Source organism: Manis pentadactyla, chromosome 10 (genome assembly GCF_030020395.1).
Source record: "Manis pentadactyla isolate mManPen7 chromosome 10, mManPen7.hap1, whole genome shotgun sequence".
Taxonomy (NCBI): Eukaryota; Metazoa; Chordata; class Mammalia; order Pholidota; family Manidae; genus Manis; species Manis pentadactyla.
The window spans coordinates 67164546-67182931 of record NC_080028.1 but is presented as its reverse complement, the minus strand read 5'-3'; the positions used below and the strand labels follow the sequence as shown (position 1 = coordinate 67182931).

The 18386-nt window shown below is 34.1% G+C and overlaps 1 protein-coding gene across 2 annotated transcripts in view; it reads left to right on the top strand.

The window, feature by feature from the left end:
• CAPS2 (calcyphosine 2) overlaps window positions 1-18386 on the top strand; it is a 40578-nt gene that overhangs the window by 4904 nt on the left and 17288 nt on the right. For both annotated transcript variants that reach the window (XM_036930833.2, XM_036930834.2), the window contains exons 3-10: window positions 664-713; window positions 2191-2236; window positions 2326-2451; window positions 3699-3875; window positions 7846-7968; window positions 10763-10830; window positions 13559-13678; window positions 18079-18153. In XM_036930833.2, the coding sequence (XP_036786728.2) occupies window positions 664-713; window positions 2191-2236; window positions 2326-2451; window positions 3699-3875; window positions 7846-7968; window positions 10763-10830; window positions 13559-13678; window positions 18079-18153 (785 nt within the window). The remainder of the gene's footprint in view (window positions 1-663; window positions 714-2190; window positions 2237-2325; window positions 2452-3698; window positions 3876-7845; window positions 7969-10762; window positions 10831-13558; window positions 13679-18078; window positions 18154-18386) is intronic.

Sequence of the window (18386 nt, the reverse complement as noted above, 5' to 3'; positions counted from 1 at the left end):
ACACCGTCGACCCAGAGAAAGCATCAGGTTCCACAGGTTAAGGGTTCTGTCCTAAAAGACTGCAGCCACCGACCCCACACTTCATATGTCAGGTACAAGCCCAGGTTGTTTACCTGCGCTTCTGACTGACTGGCTACACCTTAGAGGTTCCCACAACCCTCTCCAATCTGAGATGCCAATCTCAAGTCCAAGCTAATACCAGTACCTGTGATCCACTGGCTCTTACCCGTGGGCCGGTGCAGCACACACTTCTCCTGGCTGGAACAGTTTGGTCCCTTCTCTCTTCATCTGGCCAACTCCTACCTGTTCTTCAGAGTTCAACTTAAAGTGACTTTTTTGTTTTGAGAAACTTCCTCATTTCCCTTGACTAGGTTGGGTACACATGCTATGTGTAGCTGCTCTGTTATAGCACATGTTTTTTCACACTATTCCATGTTTGAGTGCATGTCTTCCCCAGAAGACGGAGTGCTATGCGGACAAGGATTATCTATGTTGTTTATCATCCTATTTCTGTGTTTCAAGCACAGTAGGGAGGGGCTAAACAAATATTTCTTACATGAAGTTTACTGAGAAAAATTATAACTGGCTTTATTGCATTGACTCATTGCTTATCTTTTAAAGTATAAAAGATATATGCATAATAATTTTATTTTTTAATTAAAGCAAGGGTGGACCTCCAAATCATGGACAATCCAGAATCCTTGCCTACCTGTGTAAGTCACAATCCTTCACATTTGAGCTGTTTAATGGGCAAATATTTATAATACATTGACAAGTAAAAAAAGAAAGCAAAATTACATATATAGCTATGGCTGTAAATCACAGAAAAATTTATATGCATATGGATGGCCTGAAAATTACTATGCCAGAGGTAGTCAAAATGAGTTTAATGGAAGTTGTATCTGTGCTTTAATTTTATCTTGAGGAGTATGACAATTTTATCAATCTTATTAAAATTGTGTTATTTTTAGAATAGAATACATTAATTTATGTTTTATATTTTATATTTCTACCTTTTAAGATTTGGAAGGATATAATTTTTATTCTTTCAAATATTTTAGACTTGAAAGAAATGTAAAATTTAGTAATTTATTAGGCTGAACCTATAAAACTGACATTTTCATAGATTAAAAATGGGAAAGTGTCAGTAATTTCTTGTAATTCTAACCGTCGATACCTGTATGGGCATCTAGACAGATTAGAATGAAGTGCAAGCATCAAATATAAGATATTGAGTGTGTAACAGCAGTCAATTGTATGCTGGTAGATGTTTAATAATTGGGTTTCTGAAAGTCTATGAGTTTATTAAAAATTCTACTTGTTAATTATAAATAAGTATATTTTAACTTGATTATCAACTTTAGTGATAGAAAGGCTGCAATATTTAGCAAGCAATTTACTAATAGTAAAATACATATAAACTTTTTATTCCAAGTTCATTAGTGCCAATTGGCTTTTACAGAATGCATCCTATGTTTTTGCCAAACTTATGTCTTTAGCTAACTTATGGTTTCAAATGACAAACCAGTGCAGCTCCAATATGAATGCTCGTTGATACTTTCATTTATTGTTGAGTGACATGAGTGATTTCTTTGCTGAATCAAGTACTAGTTTTGAATACTAAAACATATTTCTTCAGGTTTTTTTGTTATTTACAATGTAACAGCTACAGACATGATATACTTTTAAGTTTAATCTGCACTATTAATATTTTCTCCATCACTCTTATAAATCTCAAAAAATCAACAAAATAACAAAGTAGCATTTGCCAGTTTCTATGGAAATAATTCCACCATGACTAATTTTAGGCTATGTAACATCACTGAACATAGAGCTGGAGAGAGATGTTCACCATTGTATTACCACACAGATAACCATAGATAATAATAACCTCTAGAACACAGATAACCGTGAAGTACAGTAAAATTATTAAGAAGTGATGACCTTAAGTACTTATTACTTTTGTTTTTAATATAACCTAATTATGTTTATGTAATTTTATTTTTTAATAATGCTGTGTTAACAATCAGTTCAAAAATTATTGAACATTTAACAAAAGCCTGTCATCATGAGTAGATGGCAGTATACCATTGGCTTCAGTGTATCTTTGTATATAAGATGTAACATATATGATTTGCAACTATAGTCTCTCTTTTAAAAGTTATGGGATGTGTGGATTATTTTTTTCAGGGTCCCACGACTTGATTTGGGAAGCCTTGTTGATTCTGATGATGAGGTAATTTTTACTTGGTATTTAATAAAATAAACATTTGAACACAATATAACATATAGCATATAATGAGTATTCCTTAATTTTATTTTTAGGATAAATTTTCAAATATTCCACTTAGCACAGCGCATATTCATTTTAACCCACCAAAGTCATCTTCTGCTCTTCATTGGATCACATCACGTCAAAAACCATCTTCTCAGCATCATCTAAGTGAACTGGTTAGTATTTATTTCTTATTACCAACTTTTAGAATTATAGTGTCCATTTAGCACTATAATTAATCCAAAAATTTCATTATATTCAGTCTTTATCTTGTCTGGTTTTAAAAATTTTATATTTTAACATTCCAAACAATAATATTGGTGAAGTAATTTTACTTTGCTTTACCTTTTTTTTTTTCCTCACATAGGCGTGGTATTTTTTAAATGTCTTATAAAATTGATTAAGTGCAGGTTTATCCTAGTAGGGAATTCAGGAATTTTAAAAATAAGGCAGAATATTAGATCATATCTTGCAAATTTAACAATGTAAGATTGATCTCTTAGAAACTGGCTCAAACTCTAGACTACTAGGATACTGTGGAGTAGTAAGTAACTAAACTTGTTCCATGGTTCTCCTCAGGACATAGTTATACTTCAAACAACATTTAGTGCTGTATTTCATGTAATGAACACAAGTTTTGACCAGTATTCTAAAGTATTTTTTTCTGTCTTTGTCTTTCTTCTGTAGCTGACTCTATTCATAATATTCTCCTCAATATCCTTCTGGATAAGTGCACCAATAGTATCCTAGTATATGTATCATGCTATAGTTGCCATCCTAAAGCTTTGCCTCACCCTTCTCCTCTGGCTTAGTCTTGGATGTTACCAATACTTTTCAAGGGCTATACTGGTTTTATTCTCCTTTTGGAGTGGCTATCCCTTGTATTTGCTTGGTACTCTTTTTAGGTTTCTATTATGCACTGACTCTGTTATCTGTCACTCCCATGGAACTGTGGCAGGGAACCAAATATTACTAGAAGGTAGAATCATAATATTCTAGAAATGCCAACCACACTTCTCAGTACTAGTAATCTCTAATTCCTAAGACTATTCTGAAAGAAATGGTTGACAATGGAGTTTTTCTGGGGCAGGAATAAAAGGCCTTAATAAAACTCCTAAGAAGAAGAAAGTCATTTTTTGTCTCTTCAAAATATTTTATAACCAGAACTGATCTTCAGCTGGGAAACAAGGTACATTCAAGCTTACTGTTGTTTAAAGCTCTTGCCCTTTCTGAGCAATTCTGTCTGCTCATTGCTCATCGATGCTATACCTGTTAAATGTGTTAAATATCATCTCTGTTTAGAACATAGATTGTTCGACTGTAATGGTCTGTTTCTTAGGTATAAACAGTAAGGCAAATGATACGCCTAAGCCTGTGAATGTCAATAAGGAAAATTAATAATAATTATTTTTTTTACCTCTAGGAGGAGGATATAATACCTGAAAATTTGCCAGAACCAACAAACAAATATAAGCTAAAATATCAGCAATACAAAACTGAAATGAAAGAGGGATATAAAGAGTATAGCCAGAGAAATGCAGAAAAGACAAAATCAAATATCACACATCAACAGTCTCCAAGAAACAAGATAGATGACAAGGTAGTGTTTAAGGCTTTATAAAATTCTAATAAAATAAAAAAGAATACCTGTATTGCAGAAACTTTTTTGTCTTATATATCTTGCTGTTAGTCACCATAAGTATAATTGCTTATATTTATTTCTGTGTTCAAGGGACTATTTTAAGAATTTTACTTTAACTAACTAATTTATCCTTCATAATGATGCTAAAGGGGTATTATCACCATTTTCAGATGTGAAAACTCTAGCCACATGACCTAGTTATCTTTTCTCTGTTAGAAGCTATTAATTTGCCTCGGTATTGGTAATAAGACAACATTATATAGCAGTTTTGACAAAACTTGAACTCTGTTGTTCTTACAGTCTAAATTTTAAAGTTGAAAGTGATTTCAGACTTTATAGTGACCCTGTTTTATTCTAAAACTGTCACTACTCCATCATTATCTTCTGCCTTATTTTGGGAGATGTTTTTAAACATTATGAATTGCTAAAATTGTTATGCTTTCATTTAATATTAATTACATGTAAATTAATTCGTGAACATAAAAGCAAAGTAAACATAATAAATTTAATGGCTTTCCATCAGCACACAGGAAAGGTCAATCTTGGATTTTGGAAAGAAATGTTTGTGAAGTGGCCATAAAGAAAAGAACAGTGGGTACAATTCTTAATTTAGTTAACTTTTTATAAGAATAATGTATTTTCAGGAAAGTTTGATGATTGTATTCGCTTAGCATTTTCCTGTATGTAAAAAAAAATGATTAATTTGTAAGTAGGTGTGGCATATCAGCTATTTTTTCTAATCAATGTAGGAATTATCTAGAACTAATTTAATCATGTGGTGCTTAGTTGAAAGGGTAATAGAAGTTAGGAGATTATTTGGTCTCATTTATCTTAAAACAAATATTGCAGATCTAAACATATGCACACAAATATAATAATCTAGTATCTATAATAGTAGGCAGAATAATTTCATAACCCTTTAGCATCTGGCCATGTATTATGTGTAGGATCTGCCATCTGATATTTATATCACTGCAATAATGTTTGAAAAAAGAATGAAGGCTTCAGTAACACATGCTTTATTTGCTGCATAAAAATAGTTCAAAATACCTTAAAGCAAAACTTTGATTGCCTTAAAGACAAGTTCAAATGAGGACTTTTAATTTAAGAGAGGAACAAATTTTGTTTGCATCTTCCCATATGATTGGTAAATATTTACATAGAATAAAGAAATATTTTATATAAAACAATATGTACATATATATATCTTCGTCAGGAAAAGATGCAGTTTTTATTTTTTTTATTTTTTAACCCACATTTAAATGTATAAAATTATTAATATGTTCTTCGTAGTCACAAAAAAGCACTGGTTTTACATGTAATCTTATACTTAAGGGTTCAAGCACCTTATTGGATGTCTTTTTAATGTATACCATTATGAGAATCAACACTGCTGTATAAATGGCCTGTTAGTAAGTCTTATTACAATTATATTAATTAATACTAGAGAAGCAATTTTGGGGAGTAAAGGAGATCCTAATATTGGAAATGTGAGCCCTTCTTTAAAGAAGGGAACAACATGTAAATTTATTCTCTTTATTTATAAAGAAAAGCTAAAGATAGATATATATATAGGATCTAGGACAGTAAGTCAAACAGTAACTGGTAATAAATCAAACAGTAAAATAAAAGTTCCATTCTGCTTGATTCTAATAGCAAATTTCCTTTGCTGAGTTTTCCTTCCATTAATATGAAAAGGTGATGAATCTCCTACCAAATTGTTTTACTACCAAAGATGTAAAATTATATATACAAATATATATAATACAAGATCTTTAATAAAGCATGGAGATCATTAAACTTCAATTTTACAGAAAATAATCTTAATACCCTAATTGTACTTATTAATTATTCCAGATACATTTTTTTTCACCAACTCTATAAATAGGAAAAACACCTTTTTGTTTTAGAAATGTCCACCCTAATCATTTAGAAATAATCATTTGGAAATGATCAATTCATTGTTTATTCTTCCAACAAATACTTGTTGAATATTTAACTATATGCAAGGTACTAGGGGTAGTCAGTGAGTAAAATAGGCAAAAATTTCTGTCCTTACAGAGCCCATATTATAATGGAAGGAGTTAGCAAGAAAAAGAATCAGTGAATGAATCATCAATCAACCCATCTAGTATGACAGATGGTGATAAAGGCTGTGTCTGGAAGGGAGCTGGGAAGGCCAGGGGTTGAGGTTGGGTTGCCGTTTGTACAGGATTACCAGGGAAGATCTTCCCCATGAGGTAGCATTTTAGCACACAAACATCTGAAAGGGGTTGAGAAGCAAGTCAGTTAGGGTAAACTCAAAGGGTCATAAAGTAAGAATAGGCATGAAGTGTTTAAAAAATTCCAAGGACAGTGTGGTTGAGGGAGGAAGAGCACAGGAGAGAGAGAGGAGATTGGTCAGAGTTCATGGGTGGGGAGGCAGGTCAGGAAGGCCTTGTAGACCACATAAGGACTTTGCCTTTTACTCCGAGGCAGAAAGCTACATTGTTCTGTTGAGAGGCTTTTATTGAGAATAGGATGAGGATGGAAGCAGGAGTTTTGAGGAAGCTATTGCAGCAGTCCAGACAAGTGATAAGGTGGTAACAGCAGATTTGGATAAGAGTGGTCCTGATGGACAGCCAGACTCTAGATCGTTTTGTGGGGCAGGACTGGGAATGTTTGCTGCTGGATTGGTTGTAGACTTGAGAGATAGGGAAGATGACGAATGACTAAGGTTTTTGGCCTGAGCAATTGGAAGGGTGGAGAACATCAGGAAGTCTGGTTTGAGGAGGTTAAATTTGAGATACCAAGTGGATATGTTACTCTTTCCCTTTTGTAAAAGATTATAAACAAGCCAAAACGAATAAAATGCTTTTGAAAGTTTCTTCCAACATAAACATAATACTTTGCTTATACTCAAACACATCTGTTCATTTGGTCTGCTTAATTTGCATAATGTAATGCTAAATGTCTTTTGGTGCCTGTTAAAATAAATCATTATATAAGTAAAACAAATATATTATTGGGTAAATAAATTATAAACTATCTTCATAAATTGATTTTCCAATAATTAATACTAAAACAAGATTCATTATTCATTGAGTAAATATTTATCAAGTGCTCTCTATGTGTCGTCCTGGTCTGGCACCAGGGACATTGCAATAAAAATGACAAAGTTTTTGCCTGATGGAACTTGTAGCAGGAGAAGCAGGAACAAATCATGAATGTATAATAAAAAATTTTGTGTAGCAATCAAAGGTCATGAAGACAGAGTAGAGTTTGAAAATGGAGTGTAATCTTTCAAGGAAGATCTAAAGTAAGAACAAACTGCAGGAAAAACCTTTTAACTCTTACAATTTTGACAGTTGCTATCCTACTGGGACAGTTGTGTTGTTGTTAAGGTAATATAACTCATTTTATATTCAGAGAAAAATCTAGTTTTCTCTCTTTAGGATCCCAAAAGATCCTTTACCTCAAAAGGTACACCCGTATTTTAGTACTTTACTTCCAAATTTAATTTTAAAAGGAGTGGACGTGCTCACATTTATTAACTTTACAAAGACTCTAATGGACAATAATAGTTATAATAATTGCCACCTTTTATTTAATGCTTACTGTATGTCAGATACTTTTAGAAGTGTTTGACATGTGTCATCTCATTTAATCTTTGTGTGTGTGTGTACAAATGTATGTGTGTGTGTGTGTGTGTGTGTGTGTGTGTGTGTGTAGCTACTCTTATTAATAAGAATAAATGAAAGCACAGAGGTCATCTAGCTAGAAATTTAGAAGAGCTGGATTCAAACATACAATCGATTGTCAGACCCTATACTATTAACCCTTACACAAATAACCACTAATGTGTTAGTGGTTATTTCAGACTTTATTTCATTTAAAACAAATATTCTGAGTAAACATATGAGAATTCATTTATTGCTTTCATGTATAGTGTGTACAAGGTGAAGAAGCCATCATGGATGAACTTACAACTCTGGATAGAAAAGCCCTCTTACAGCAGGGTTATGCAGACAATACTTACAGGGCACCATGGAGAACAAGAAAATCTGAAGCTGTAAGTTTTCAGTAGTTTTGAAAGCTTTTAAGATAATCTGCCCTCCAGCATTTTACAGACTTGTAATTGAAAAAATAATTGCAACCACTGAAGTTGGTCTGAGGTGAATATTCATTAATATGCAATTGAGTCCTCATTTTAACAATGACTGATGTTTGGTATATTTACTTTGGAAAAATTGTCTTGAATCTTTGAGAGTTTGTAAAAATTTAGTTTATACTTTTTAAAATGTTAATTGGCTGCTGTTTATATCGGTGGGTATATTTGACATTGCTCTTCCCTCCACAGTAAATAGCCCGGTTATTTTTTTGAAAAATCATAAGTTAACAAAACTATAGAAATTCAGGCCAATTAAGGAAAAGGGCAGGTATAAAGTAATTTTATTTTATTTTTTTAAGAAAAGGAAGCAAAACTCTAAACTTTCAATATTAACTTTAAATTATATCTTTTACAAAATCAATTAAATTGTTGATGAGTATAGATAGCTTAGATCGGTTTTGGTACATATAGATAATAATAACATTTCTTTGATGTTGTTGGGTAAGACCACACTGCTTGAAGTTGGAGTCCACTGGCCATACCAGACACTCCCCGGTGACTAATATCTTAGGCACCCCTCTACTGGATTGATGGAGTACCAGTGTATGGGGCTCAAAAATTGGGAAAACTCTGGTTTAGATAGCCTACATAATAATAAAACAACATGGGTTTAGCTAGTTAGGTTATCGTTATCTCATTGAGGAGAAACTCAGTATATATTTTATTTGGATGTCAGTCATCCATTATCAGGACATTCTCAATTGACAGCAGTGTGTAACCAGTCTCTGGACCAGGTGGACTAAATGTTCTGTGGATGTCCCAAGTTGGTAACTTGTTACAGTTCTTTTACTAAAATCACATATACATTGTTTTCCATGCCTATTATTGTTTAGATATTTATGTTTATAGAATAAGGAGTATCACCAGGATTATCCTAAAAATCAAAAAGCTACTTTATAAGGCAAAAGTCCCCCTTAATAAGGCTCATTTTGATAAAGTCCTGAACTTGTATTTGAAATAAATGTTACCAATACTTATGGCCCACTGAGTAATAATGATCTTAATATAATTCAAAGTCATCTGGGTGTAGTAGATTTTTTTCTTTATATTTATTTTCTTAGTGGCAATATATCACATTCACCATCAAGAACATTTTATGTTACTGTGTTAACACTCATTTATCTTGTTTTTTCCCAAGGAAATGGTTATGGGAGTAAACTTAGAATGCATTTGAAATTAGTAACAATTTATTTTTTAAATGTACGTAGAATTGTTTTAATTTTTAACAACTTAACTGAATAACAGAAGCAGTGAACCTATGTTTTTTATGTTCATCTTTTCTGGTTTGCTTATGATTTTCAGTGTTACAAGCTCCTTTGCAGCAGTGTGACTTCTGCTTCTAATTTGCTTTATGTTTATACAGTCTTCTAAATTAATATGCCTGAGAGTGGTTATAACCTTTCCTACAAAGTATAAGCCATCATAAATGTCAGCGCTCAAGGTGGGGTTTCTGCCTGGGATCTCTGATGCTTATCACACCTCTTTTGCTTGCTTATGTGTTTTACATTTGTGTTCTGGCTGATGTAGATCTTTTCTCTTTATAATTTCATGTTTTAGTCAGTGTCCACTTTCTAAATCATTCTTAAGCTAACAAATATACTTACTTTACTTGTAAGTCATACAATTTTTCTGGCTTTTTAATTGCTGTTTTAATTTATTACTAAATAAAAATCATTATACGATTGCAGGAGCTTAGAGAACACAAGATGAAGTTATGTATTCAATGATATGAACTTTATATGGGGCATATTTGGGTGTGTAAACTATATATCTTAAATTTCTACCAAACAAAGCAACTAAATTCATTTATAGACTAATATTTAATTAAGTGTACCTAACTTTTCCAGGTTTCTTTGAGTTTCTGCTTTTTGTTTCTGTGATACGCTCTTTGTCATTCTTATTTGAATTTTGTGTCAGTTTCAAACAGAGCACTCTCCTAAGGTTACAAACCCCTGTCAAGCTATATTACCTTACTTGATTTCAGTGGGGATGACAGGAATTTTCATTCCAAAAATAGAACAAGCTTTATTTTCACTTCTTAATTTTTTATTTACTCTTCAAAAAAGAAACATTTTAGTGATTATAATTGTATGACTATCTCAGTGGAATTGAGTGCACATCTTCCAATTCGATATGACCTAAAATGTAGTAAAAATACTTTCAGATGGGTTGGAAGAGTGAAAAATAGTGTGAAGACAGTTCAGTCAAACCAGTTACTAAGAAAAGCTGATCAAGTATTATTACTGAAGCATATGCACAAAAAACATTATTGTAATTTTAATGACAGGAGGCATTTTTGTTTTGATTTCTGATATATGTCTGAATGATTCAAATTCCGTTTCTGCCTCATCTACTGTGAATAGCTGTAGATCAAACTGTGTGCTTGTTGATATTCATTCTGGAGCAGGCTAAGAATGCCTTTTGCTGTGCATCTCTCAAGGGGATAAATGTTATAGTCTCTTCCTCCTTTATTCTGACTCCGTAAAATGCAAAGGTAGCTTGTGGAAATCTGTGATGATTTCTACTGAAATTTAAGTGCATTACTTTTTAGAAAACAAATGGTGCTTTTACATTACGTAGTTGGAATTTAAATGTAGTAATGATGGATATAAGAAATGTTTATGTTTTAGGGCTCATGTGTTCACTATTGTATTATTCTGCCTTATGAACAATGACATACTCTCTATTTTCTCAGGAAATTGTGACTGCACAGAAGAAGAAACAGACTGTTGAAGAACAAGTGATGATAGACAACTTATCTAGGTGAGAATAACTGGTAATAGAAATCAGTTCAGAAAATTTTCATTAAATTTCTTTTTTATGAATGACACCCATATCCTTGGTCAGTCAGCAAGCAGCTAACTCAGAGGTTCCCAAACTTTCTCTATTTACTGCACTCACAGTGTTTTAGTGATTTTCCTAGGTCAATAGGAGTATTTTTTAGTAATATTTATTAAGCATTTTTGTCTAAACAACTTAATAAGTATTTGCTTCCCAAAAATTTAATGACCATTTGAAAAGATAATACACACAAATGGAAAGAAAAAATATTTTTATTTAATTCTTAAATAGTCACAATTACTAACAAGATATATGTACCTCTTAGGAGCTGCAGAATCTGTGAAACCTCAGAATCACCTAGAATGCTGCCACCCTCACTTCCTATTCCACATGGCACTTACTTTTTATCATAACAACTGTAGAAAACCCAGCTCTGCAAAGATGTGACATTACTGAACACATGTAGTGATTCTTATTGAAACTGTGAATTACCTTGAGCTAGTAGTTTGTATGGTATCCAACAAATATTGAGTATCACTGTTTTCCTCAAAAATTAAAACATCCTGCAGTGTCCCTGTGTGTTCCCTGTGGTTCCAGAGCGACTTCGTATACAGTTTGAGAAGTGTGGGACTAATTGTCAAGAATTTTAAAACCTTATATAAAGTTTCATAAATCTTAGAAAACTATATAAAGTTTTAATATTTAATATATAAAGCTTTGCTAAATTACATGACAAATGTAAATACTGTAGGATTTCAGAAGAGGTTAGAATAGTCTAGGAAGTCTTCAAGGAAGAAGTAAGACAAGTTTAACTTTGCAAAAAATACTGTTAGGTGGCAGAGAGAGAGAATGATATGCATGATTTTCTGTAAATTTTTTGGAATAATTATACTTACAGTCATCAGTGTATCCCACTTTATCTTTTCACCCCCACCATGCCCTCACAACTTCTCTTCAGCTAATGGTGATTTTTCAGTTTGTGTTTACTTGACGCATCAGCAGCCCTGTCTCCATTGAAAACTTTCTTTTATTTTTCCACTTGTCTTCCTCCCCAGCATATTTGCTGGCTCCCCTCCTCCTTTCTACTCCTTAGTCTCTTTTCCTGGTTCCTCTTAATTTCCCCAGTCTTTATACGTGGAAGTATACAGTGTTCAATTAGACTGTCTACATTTACTTCATAAGTGATTTCATTCAGCATCATGCCTTTAAAAACCATCTATACACTAATGTTTCCCTAGTCTAAGATTCCAGTGTAACATTTTACAATCTGGGATCCTGAAACTTCTTCCCTTCCTTCCCCTCATGACAAAATCGTCTTTAATTTTCCTCCAGGGCAACTCCATTCCCCTTCAATTTAATTTAAGCCTAAAATCTTGGTGATGACTCTCCTTCTCTTTGATCTGCCTCTTTCTCTCAAATCCTATATCCAGTTTATCGGCATAGGATAAGTTGTACCATCAAGATACTTCTTCTGCCACCATCCTTGTTCACACTATTATCTTCTGTCTCCTGGATTATTTCAGTCACTTTCTAATTTAACTCATTGTGTCTTTGTTTGCTCCTCATTGGTTAATTTATCAACCTGGAAGCCAGAGCAAGTCTATTAAAAAGCAAGCCAGCTCAAACCCTCTAGTAATTTCCCAACTCAGAGTAAAAGCTGAAAGACCTATGTATTAGTTATATATCACCACAAACCTAAACAATCATTAATTAGAGCTCATGTGTCTTCAGGCCAGCTGTCCAGGCGAGGCTTGGCTGAGTGGTTCTTATTTTTTACTTACTTTGGCAGGTTATATATTAGCAAAAGCAATGATCTCAGTTGTGAGTTTAGGCCTTAAGAAACCTCCTGTGTTTTGTTCTGCCTTTTTGTGCTTCTGCCATCTTTGTGAGAATAACACAGCTTGGACAACCCACTGGTCTCAAGAAGAAGATACCTCTACAAATGCAGCAGAGCCACTCAGACTAGATCATCCTAGATGAGCAGATTCCCAGCCAACCTACACTTGCGAGAGTTAGTTCAGTTGAGATCAGCAGAGGCCCAGTGATTCGTAATTGGCCAAGGCAAGTCAGATAGCTAAGCTCAAAGCCAAAGGGTGAAGAGTAGACTACACCTATTAATGAGGTCAGGCAGGGATGTGGACCAGGTGTGCTGAAAAATTGGTGCCAATAATACAGTCTTCCCAAGCCCTACATGATCCTGCCCACCATTAGACCTTGGACACCTTTTCCTACTTATTTCTTTCATCTTCTCTCCTCCAGCCATTCAACTTTCCTCTCACTCTGAAACATGCCAGGCTCACTCCTGAGTCAGGTACTTTGCACTTATTTTCCCCTCTGCTTGGAATGCTTTTCCCCAGAAATCTGTAAGGCTGCTTGCTTACTTTGATTCTTATCTTTATTCAGAAGTTACTAGCACAGTGTCTGTTTGTTTAAAGAATAGTAAGAGGAAGACATGAGGCTCTGAGTTCTTTCAGAAATTTCAATTTATGTTTAGATTGCACTTATGTAAAAAGAGATAGGCAAGCACATTACTTTATTATGATATTTTTTAATTACTGAATTTTTTCATCTAATACCTCTAAAAATATAATTCTGACAATAGTGTAAATTTTCATTTATATATGAGCTTTTCCAGCTGCTTATAAATATGTTAATACTAGAGCTATGCATTATCACATTTAATTGTCAGGCTTTGTATTTTCCTGTATAGGGCTGTAATCAGTGATCCAGAACAAAATTTAATCATTGAGAAACAAGAAAGTGCTCATATCCGTCCAGATTCAAAGATGGCATCTCTTCGATTTAGGAAAAGAACACTACATGAAACAAAGTATGGTTTTAATTATATAAAGTGAAGTTGTAGTATATTGTAAATTTATTTTTTTTAATGTACTTTATTTTGAACTGAATGTTTTTGTTGTTTTTTGCTTGTTTTTGCCTTTTTTTAGATAACAGGATGTGGAATTTTTGGAGTTCAGCCCCTAGTTCTGCCAATTTAGGGTAATGGGGCATTACCTTGCTCTCTTTGCCCTTCGCATTTTCTATTTGTGATTTAGGAATAATAGCCACAACCCGAGGAGATAATACATGTAAATATGAATATAATAGTAACTGAAACATTTGTATGTGCACAGTATTGATATACGCAATTGATATACTCATTGATATACTCAAAATTAGTATTGTTTAAAAGTTATTATTGTTGTTGTTTTGCACTTAATTTGTAGCTTACAAAAGCTAGGGGCCGGCATATGCTTCACGGTTTTTTTGTGCAGTCCCCTCGGATCTCTCAACAACTTCCCTGGCAGCTGACCTCTAGCCTCACCTCTAACAGATGAAGAAAATCCACGAGTTCCTGCAGCAGTTCTTTTATGTTTTCAGGCTACTGTAGACTGTACTTAGAACTTTTATCTCGCAGTCTCATTCCTATTTTCTGGAAGCCTTTGTTTTCGTATCTTTAAGCATTTGCAGATACCTTGTGTTAATTTCCTACTGCTGCTGTAACAAATTGCCACCAACAAATTAAAACAACATAAATTTATTCTTTTCCAGTTTTGGAGGCCAGAAGTCTAAAATCGGGGTGTTGACAGGGCTACATTCTTTCTGGAGGATTCAGGGGAGGGTCCATCTCCTGGCCTTTTGCATCTTTTAAGCCAGCAATGGCTGGTCAAGTCTTTCTGTTATATTACTCTGACACTCCAACGGTCACATAACCCTTTGCTTTTTATGAAGACACTTATGATTGTACTGAACCTACCTGGATAATCCCAGATAACCTCCTTATCTCAAGTCCCTCAGTTTCATTATATATGCCAAGTCCCTTTTATGGTATCACACAGGTGAACGTATTTACATGTTCTGAGCTTTAGGGCGTGAACATCCTTGGAGGGCCATCATACAGCTACCTCTCTTTTTTAAAGTAAACTTTCATTGAAATAAAATGTACATTCACGAAGTGTAATGTACACAGTGTAAGTATATAGTATAGGGATTTTCACAAACTAACCAATACTCATGTACCAAGTTTCTAGGTCAAAAAATAGAACATTACCAGTACCCCAGAAGCCCCCTTGGTGTTGCCTCCCAGTTACTACTCACTTTCTTTGCCATGCCAGGTTAACCTCTCTATCATGAACTGCCTGATTATAACCTTATATGAAATCACAAAATTTAAAATCTGTATCTGACTTCTTAACATTATGTTTGTGAATTTTATCTATGTTGTTACTTGTAGTCACCCTTTATTCTCATTGCTGTTCAGTATTGTATAGATACACCACAATGTATTCATTCCCAGATGTCAGTGGACATTTGGCTGTTTATGAGTAGTGCTGCCATGAACTTTTGTGTGTGTCTTTTGGTGAACCTTTGTACTCACTTCTGCTCACTACATACTTAAAAGTGGAATCACTAGACTATGTAGTGTGCATATGTTTAACTTTAAAAAAGACTGCCAAGTAGTTTTCCAAAGTGGTTGTTGTAAATAACACTCCTGCCAGTAGCAGTAAGAGTTGCACCATATCTTTGCCAGGGCTTGTTGTTGTCTGTATTTTTCATTTTAGTTCTTATTTTTCATTTAGCTCTCATTTTGTACTGGTGATTTTAATTTACATTTCAGTGGAGACTGATGGTGTTTAGCAATTTTATATATGTATGCGGCCATCTAGAAATACTCTTATACCAAATTTCTGTTCAAGTCTGTTGAGTTATCTTTTTCATACTGATTTGTGAAACTTGTATTTTCTAGTTACAAGTCCTCTTTCACTGATATTTGTTAGATATATCATTTCCTACTGTGTAGTCACTTTTTAATTCTCTTGATTATGCTTTTTGATAAACAGGAGTTCCTAATTTTCATACAAACCTATTTATTAATCTTTCATTTATTGTTAGTGTCCTCTGTATCATCTTTAAGAAATCTCTGCCTACCACAGACTCATTATCCCTCTGACCTGTAATGCCATTTATGTCGTATACCAAGTTATCTACATGCCTGGTTGGTTTCTAGGCTTTTTCTTCAGGCTCTTCTACCTGTTGTGTATACCTACACCAATTTTATCCTGTCTTAATTAGTATTGTTTATATTAAATACCTATGGCTTGTTTATCTTCCACATTATCTTGGCATACTAGGCCCTTTCCTCTTCAATAAAAATTTTATATTTAGTTAGTCTAGTTCCATGAAAAACTCCCATGATTTTTAAATTATGATTAGAATGATTAAATGTATGGACTTCACCCCTCCTAGTCATTCTTCCCAGAGGAGGAGGAGCGGATTCTGCTCCACAGAGTCAGGAGCAGGAATTGGCACACAGAATACAGCCCTTCCTCTCTCTCCCTGGGGAGTCAGCCTCCTGTAGAAGTACACATTCTGCCCTATGCATTAAGTTTTATGGGGTCACTCCCCAGTGGGAATGAGTGGGTTAGGCTATTTAATTCTAGTTTTAAGGACTTAGCTTATTGTTTCTGTGTTCCTGAGCCATAGTTTCCAACAGCTTTATCAATAATAAAATTCATATTTTGGTCTTCCCTTTGCCTGATGCCTTTATTTCTATATTGGTTGAGAACTTGAATAGAGAGAAGTATTGGTGCTACTTATTTGATACCTAAAACCCCAACATGGAACTTTCCATTTTATGATTTAAATGCCTATTTACTTCTTTTATCTTTCCAAGAAGACTCTAGACTCCTTGAAGCTATTATTTCAACCTTTCACTGTTAAACTGAGTTCTATTCACCTTTGAGAGGAATATAATGTAATGGTTATGAGCAAGGTTTTTTCTGGTTTTGCTGTGCACTATCTGTATGTCCTTAGGCCATTAACTTAACCTCTCTCTGGGACTCTGTAAAATTTATTTGTAAAATGGGGATAATAGTACTTATTTCATAGAGTTATTGCAAGCATTAAATGAACCAGCACACATTAAAGTGATCTTTAACAATGACTAGTGTCTAAGAAGTTCTCAATAAATAGTCGCTGTTATTGCTGCTATTTTCTCAGCATTTACAATAGTTTCAGGCACATAGTGGGCATTCAGTAAACACATTAAATCCATTAATACTAGTGGATTAAACTGAATTGAGATCACTAAGCTTTCAGGGCTCCACTCTGTATTCACTAACTCTTATTTGGTCTGCAGGCTTTCGTTTGCTGTATCCTGCTTCCCTTTGATAGAGACCATAGCTTTTATAGAGATGTAACTTTTCAAGATCTCAGTGTCCCACACATTTACTTACTATTTATACAGTACTGCAATTTCATTGTACCTGAAGTTTTATGGGAATCTCATAAAATTATTTAGGAAAGGAACTAAAGTATGTCGCTGACACTTCAGATTTAATATAAAGGAAATTAGTAGTGAAAGAGTGCCAAAGTGTGCATATTTGGGTCTTGCTTCATATTATGAAGTGGAATTTTTGGACTGGCAGTCTTTATAAAGTTATTATCTGAAGACTCTAAAGATGAAGTGATTTGAGGTCTCATAGCTAGACTGATACCAAGGCTATTACCAGCATTCTTTCCCGCTGTTCTGTTTTGCATAAGCAATGCTTCAGCTACCCGTAACTGAACACCGGACTAATAATGGCTTAAACAACTCAGGATTTATTTTTCTTATTTAACCAGCTGCCTGCAGGTGAGCAGCTGTTGTGTTTAGCCCAGTGGCTCGGTGACGGCACAGCTCTGGGCTGGTTTCCTGGAGATCTCGCTGGTCTCCCGGACACAGCCGCCTGCTGACTGCGGCGGCTGCTCTCCCAGCAACACACCCCTGCTCTGGCCACGCACAGCGACTCTCCCATACCACCCTGTCAGGACAAAAGACAGTTTTTCCTGTATGCTTATTGGCAGGACTGGGTCCCTTAGCCACCTTTAATGGAAAGAGGCTAAGAAAGCAAATTGTGGTGGTCCAGGAAGAAGAGGGTGGTCAAAGGAGAAGAGGGCTGGCCTCGGCTGTTGGGCAGCACTGCAGCACTGCGGGACGTGTTATCTCTGTTCAACGTTTACCTTCATGGCACTTGATACTCTATGTTCTAACATATATTATGTACTGTATCTCAGGGTTATTTCTTCTGTGTCTGCTACAATTAGCGATCTGAAAGAAAAAGGTTTATAACTTCATCTTTATTCATCCTGAGCATTTTAAAACAATTAACAATTTTTTTTATATTGTCATCATTTACATCAAATGTAGGTAACTTTAAAATAATTATTGACAAATGTATTTCTTAACAGGATAAGAACCCATTCAACATTAACTGAAAATATGCTTTCTTATAAAGTACAATTTGATGGTAGGATCATATCAAGGTAATTGTCTTTATATTAAACTTCTTAAACTTGTGATTCTAAGAAGGTATTCCCTCTTCAAATAGAAATAGCAATACTGAGATTAGTTAAATTTATCACATTTAAGTGAAAAATGTTAATTTAGAATGAATTTGTTGATTCATTACAAAAATGATGGGAAGTATGCACCTATAAGAAAAAATTTTCAATTAGAAGTCATTTAAAAAGTGAATTTAAGACATCTTTCAAAACTA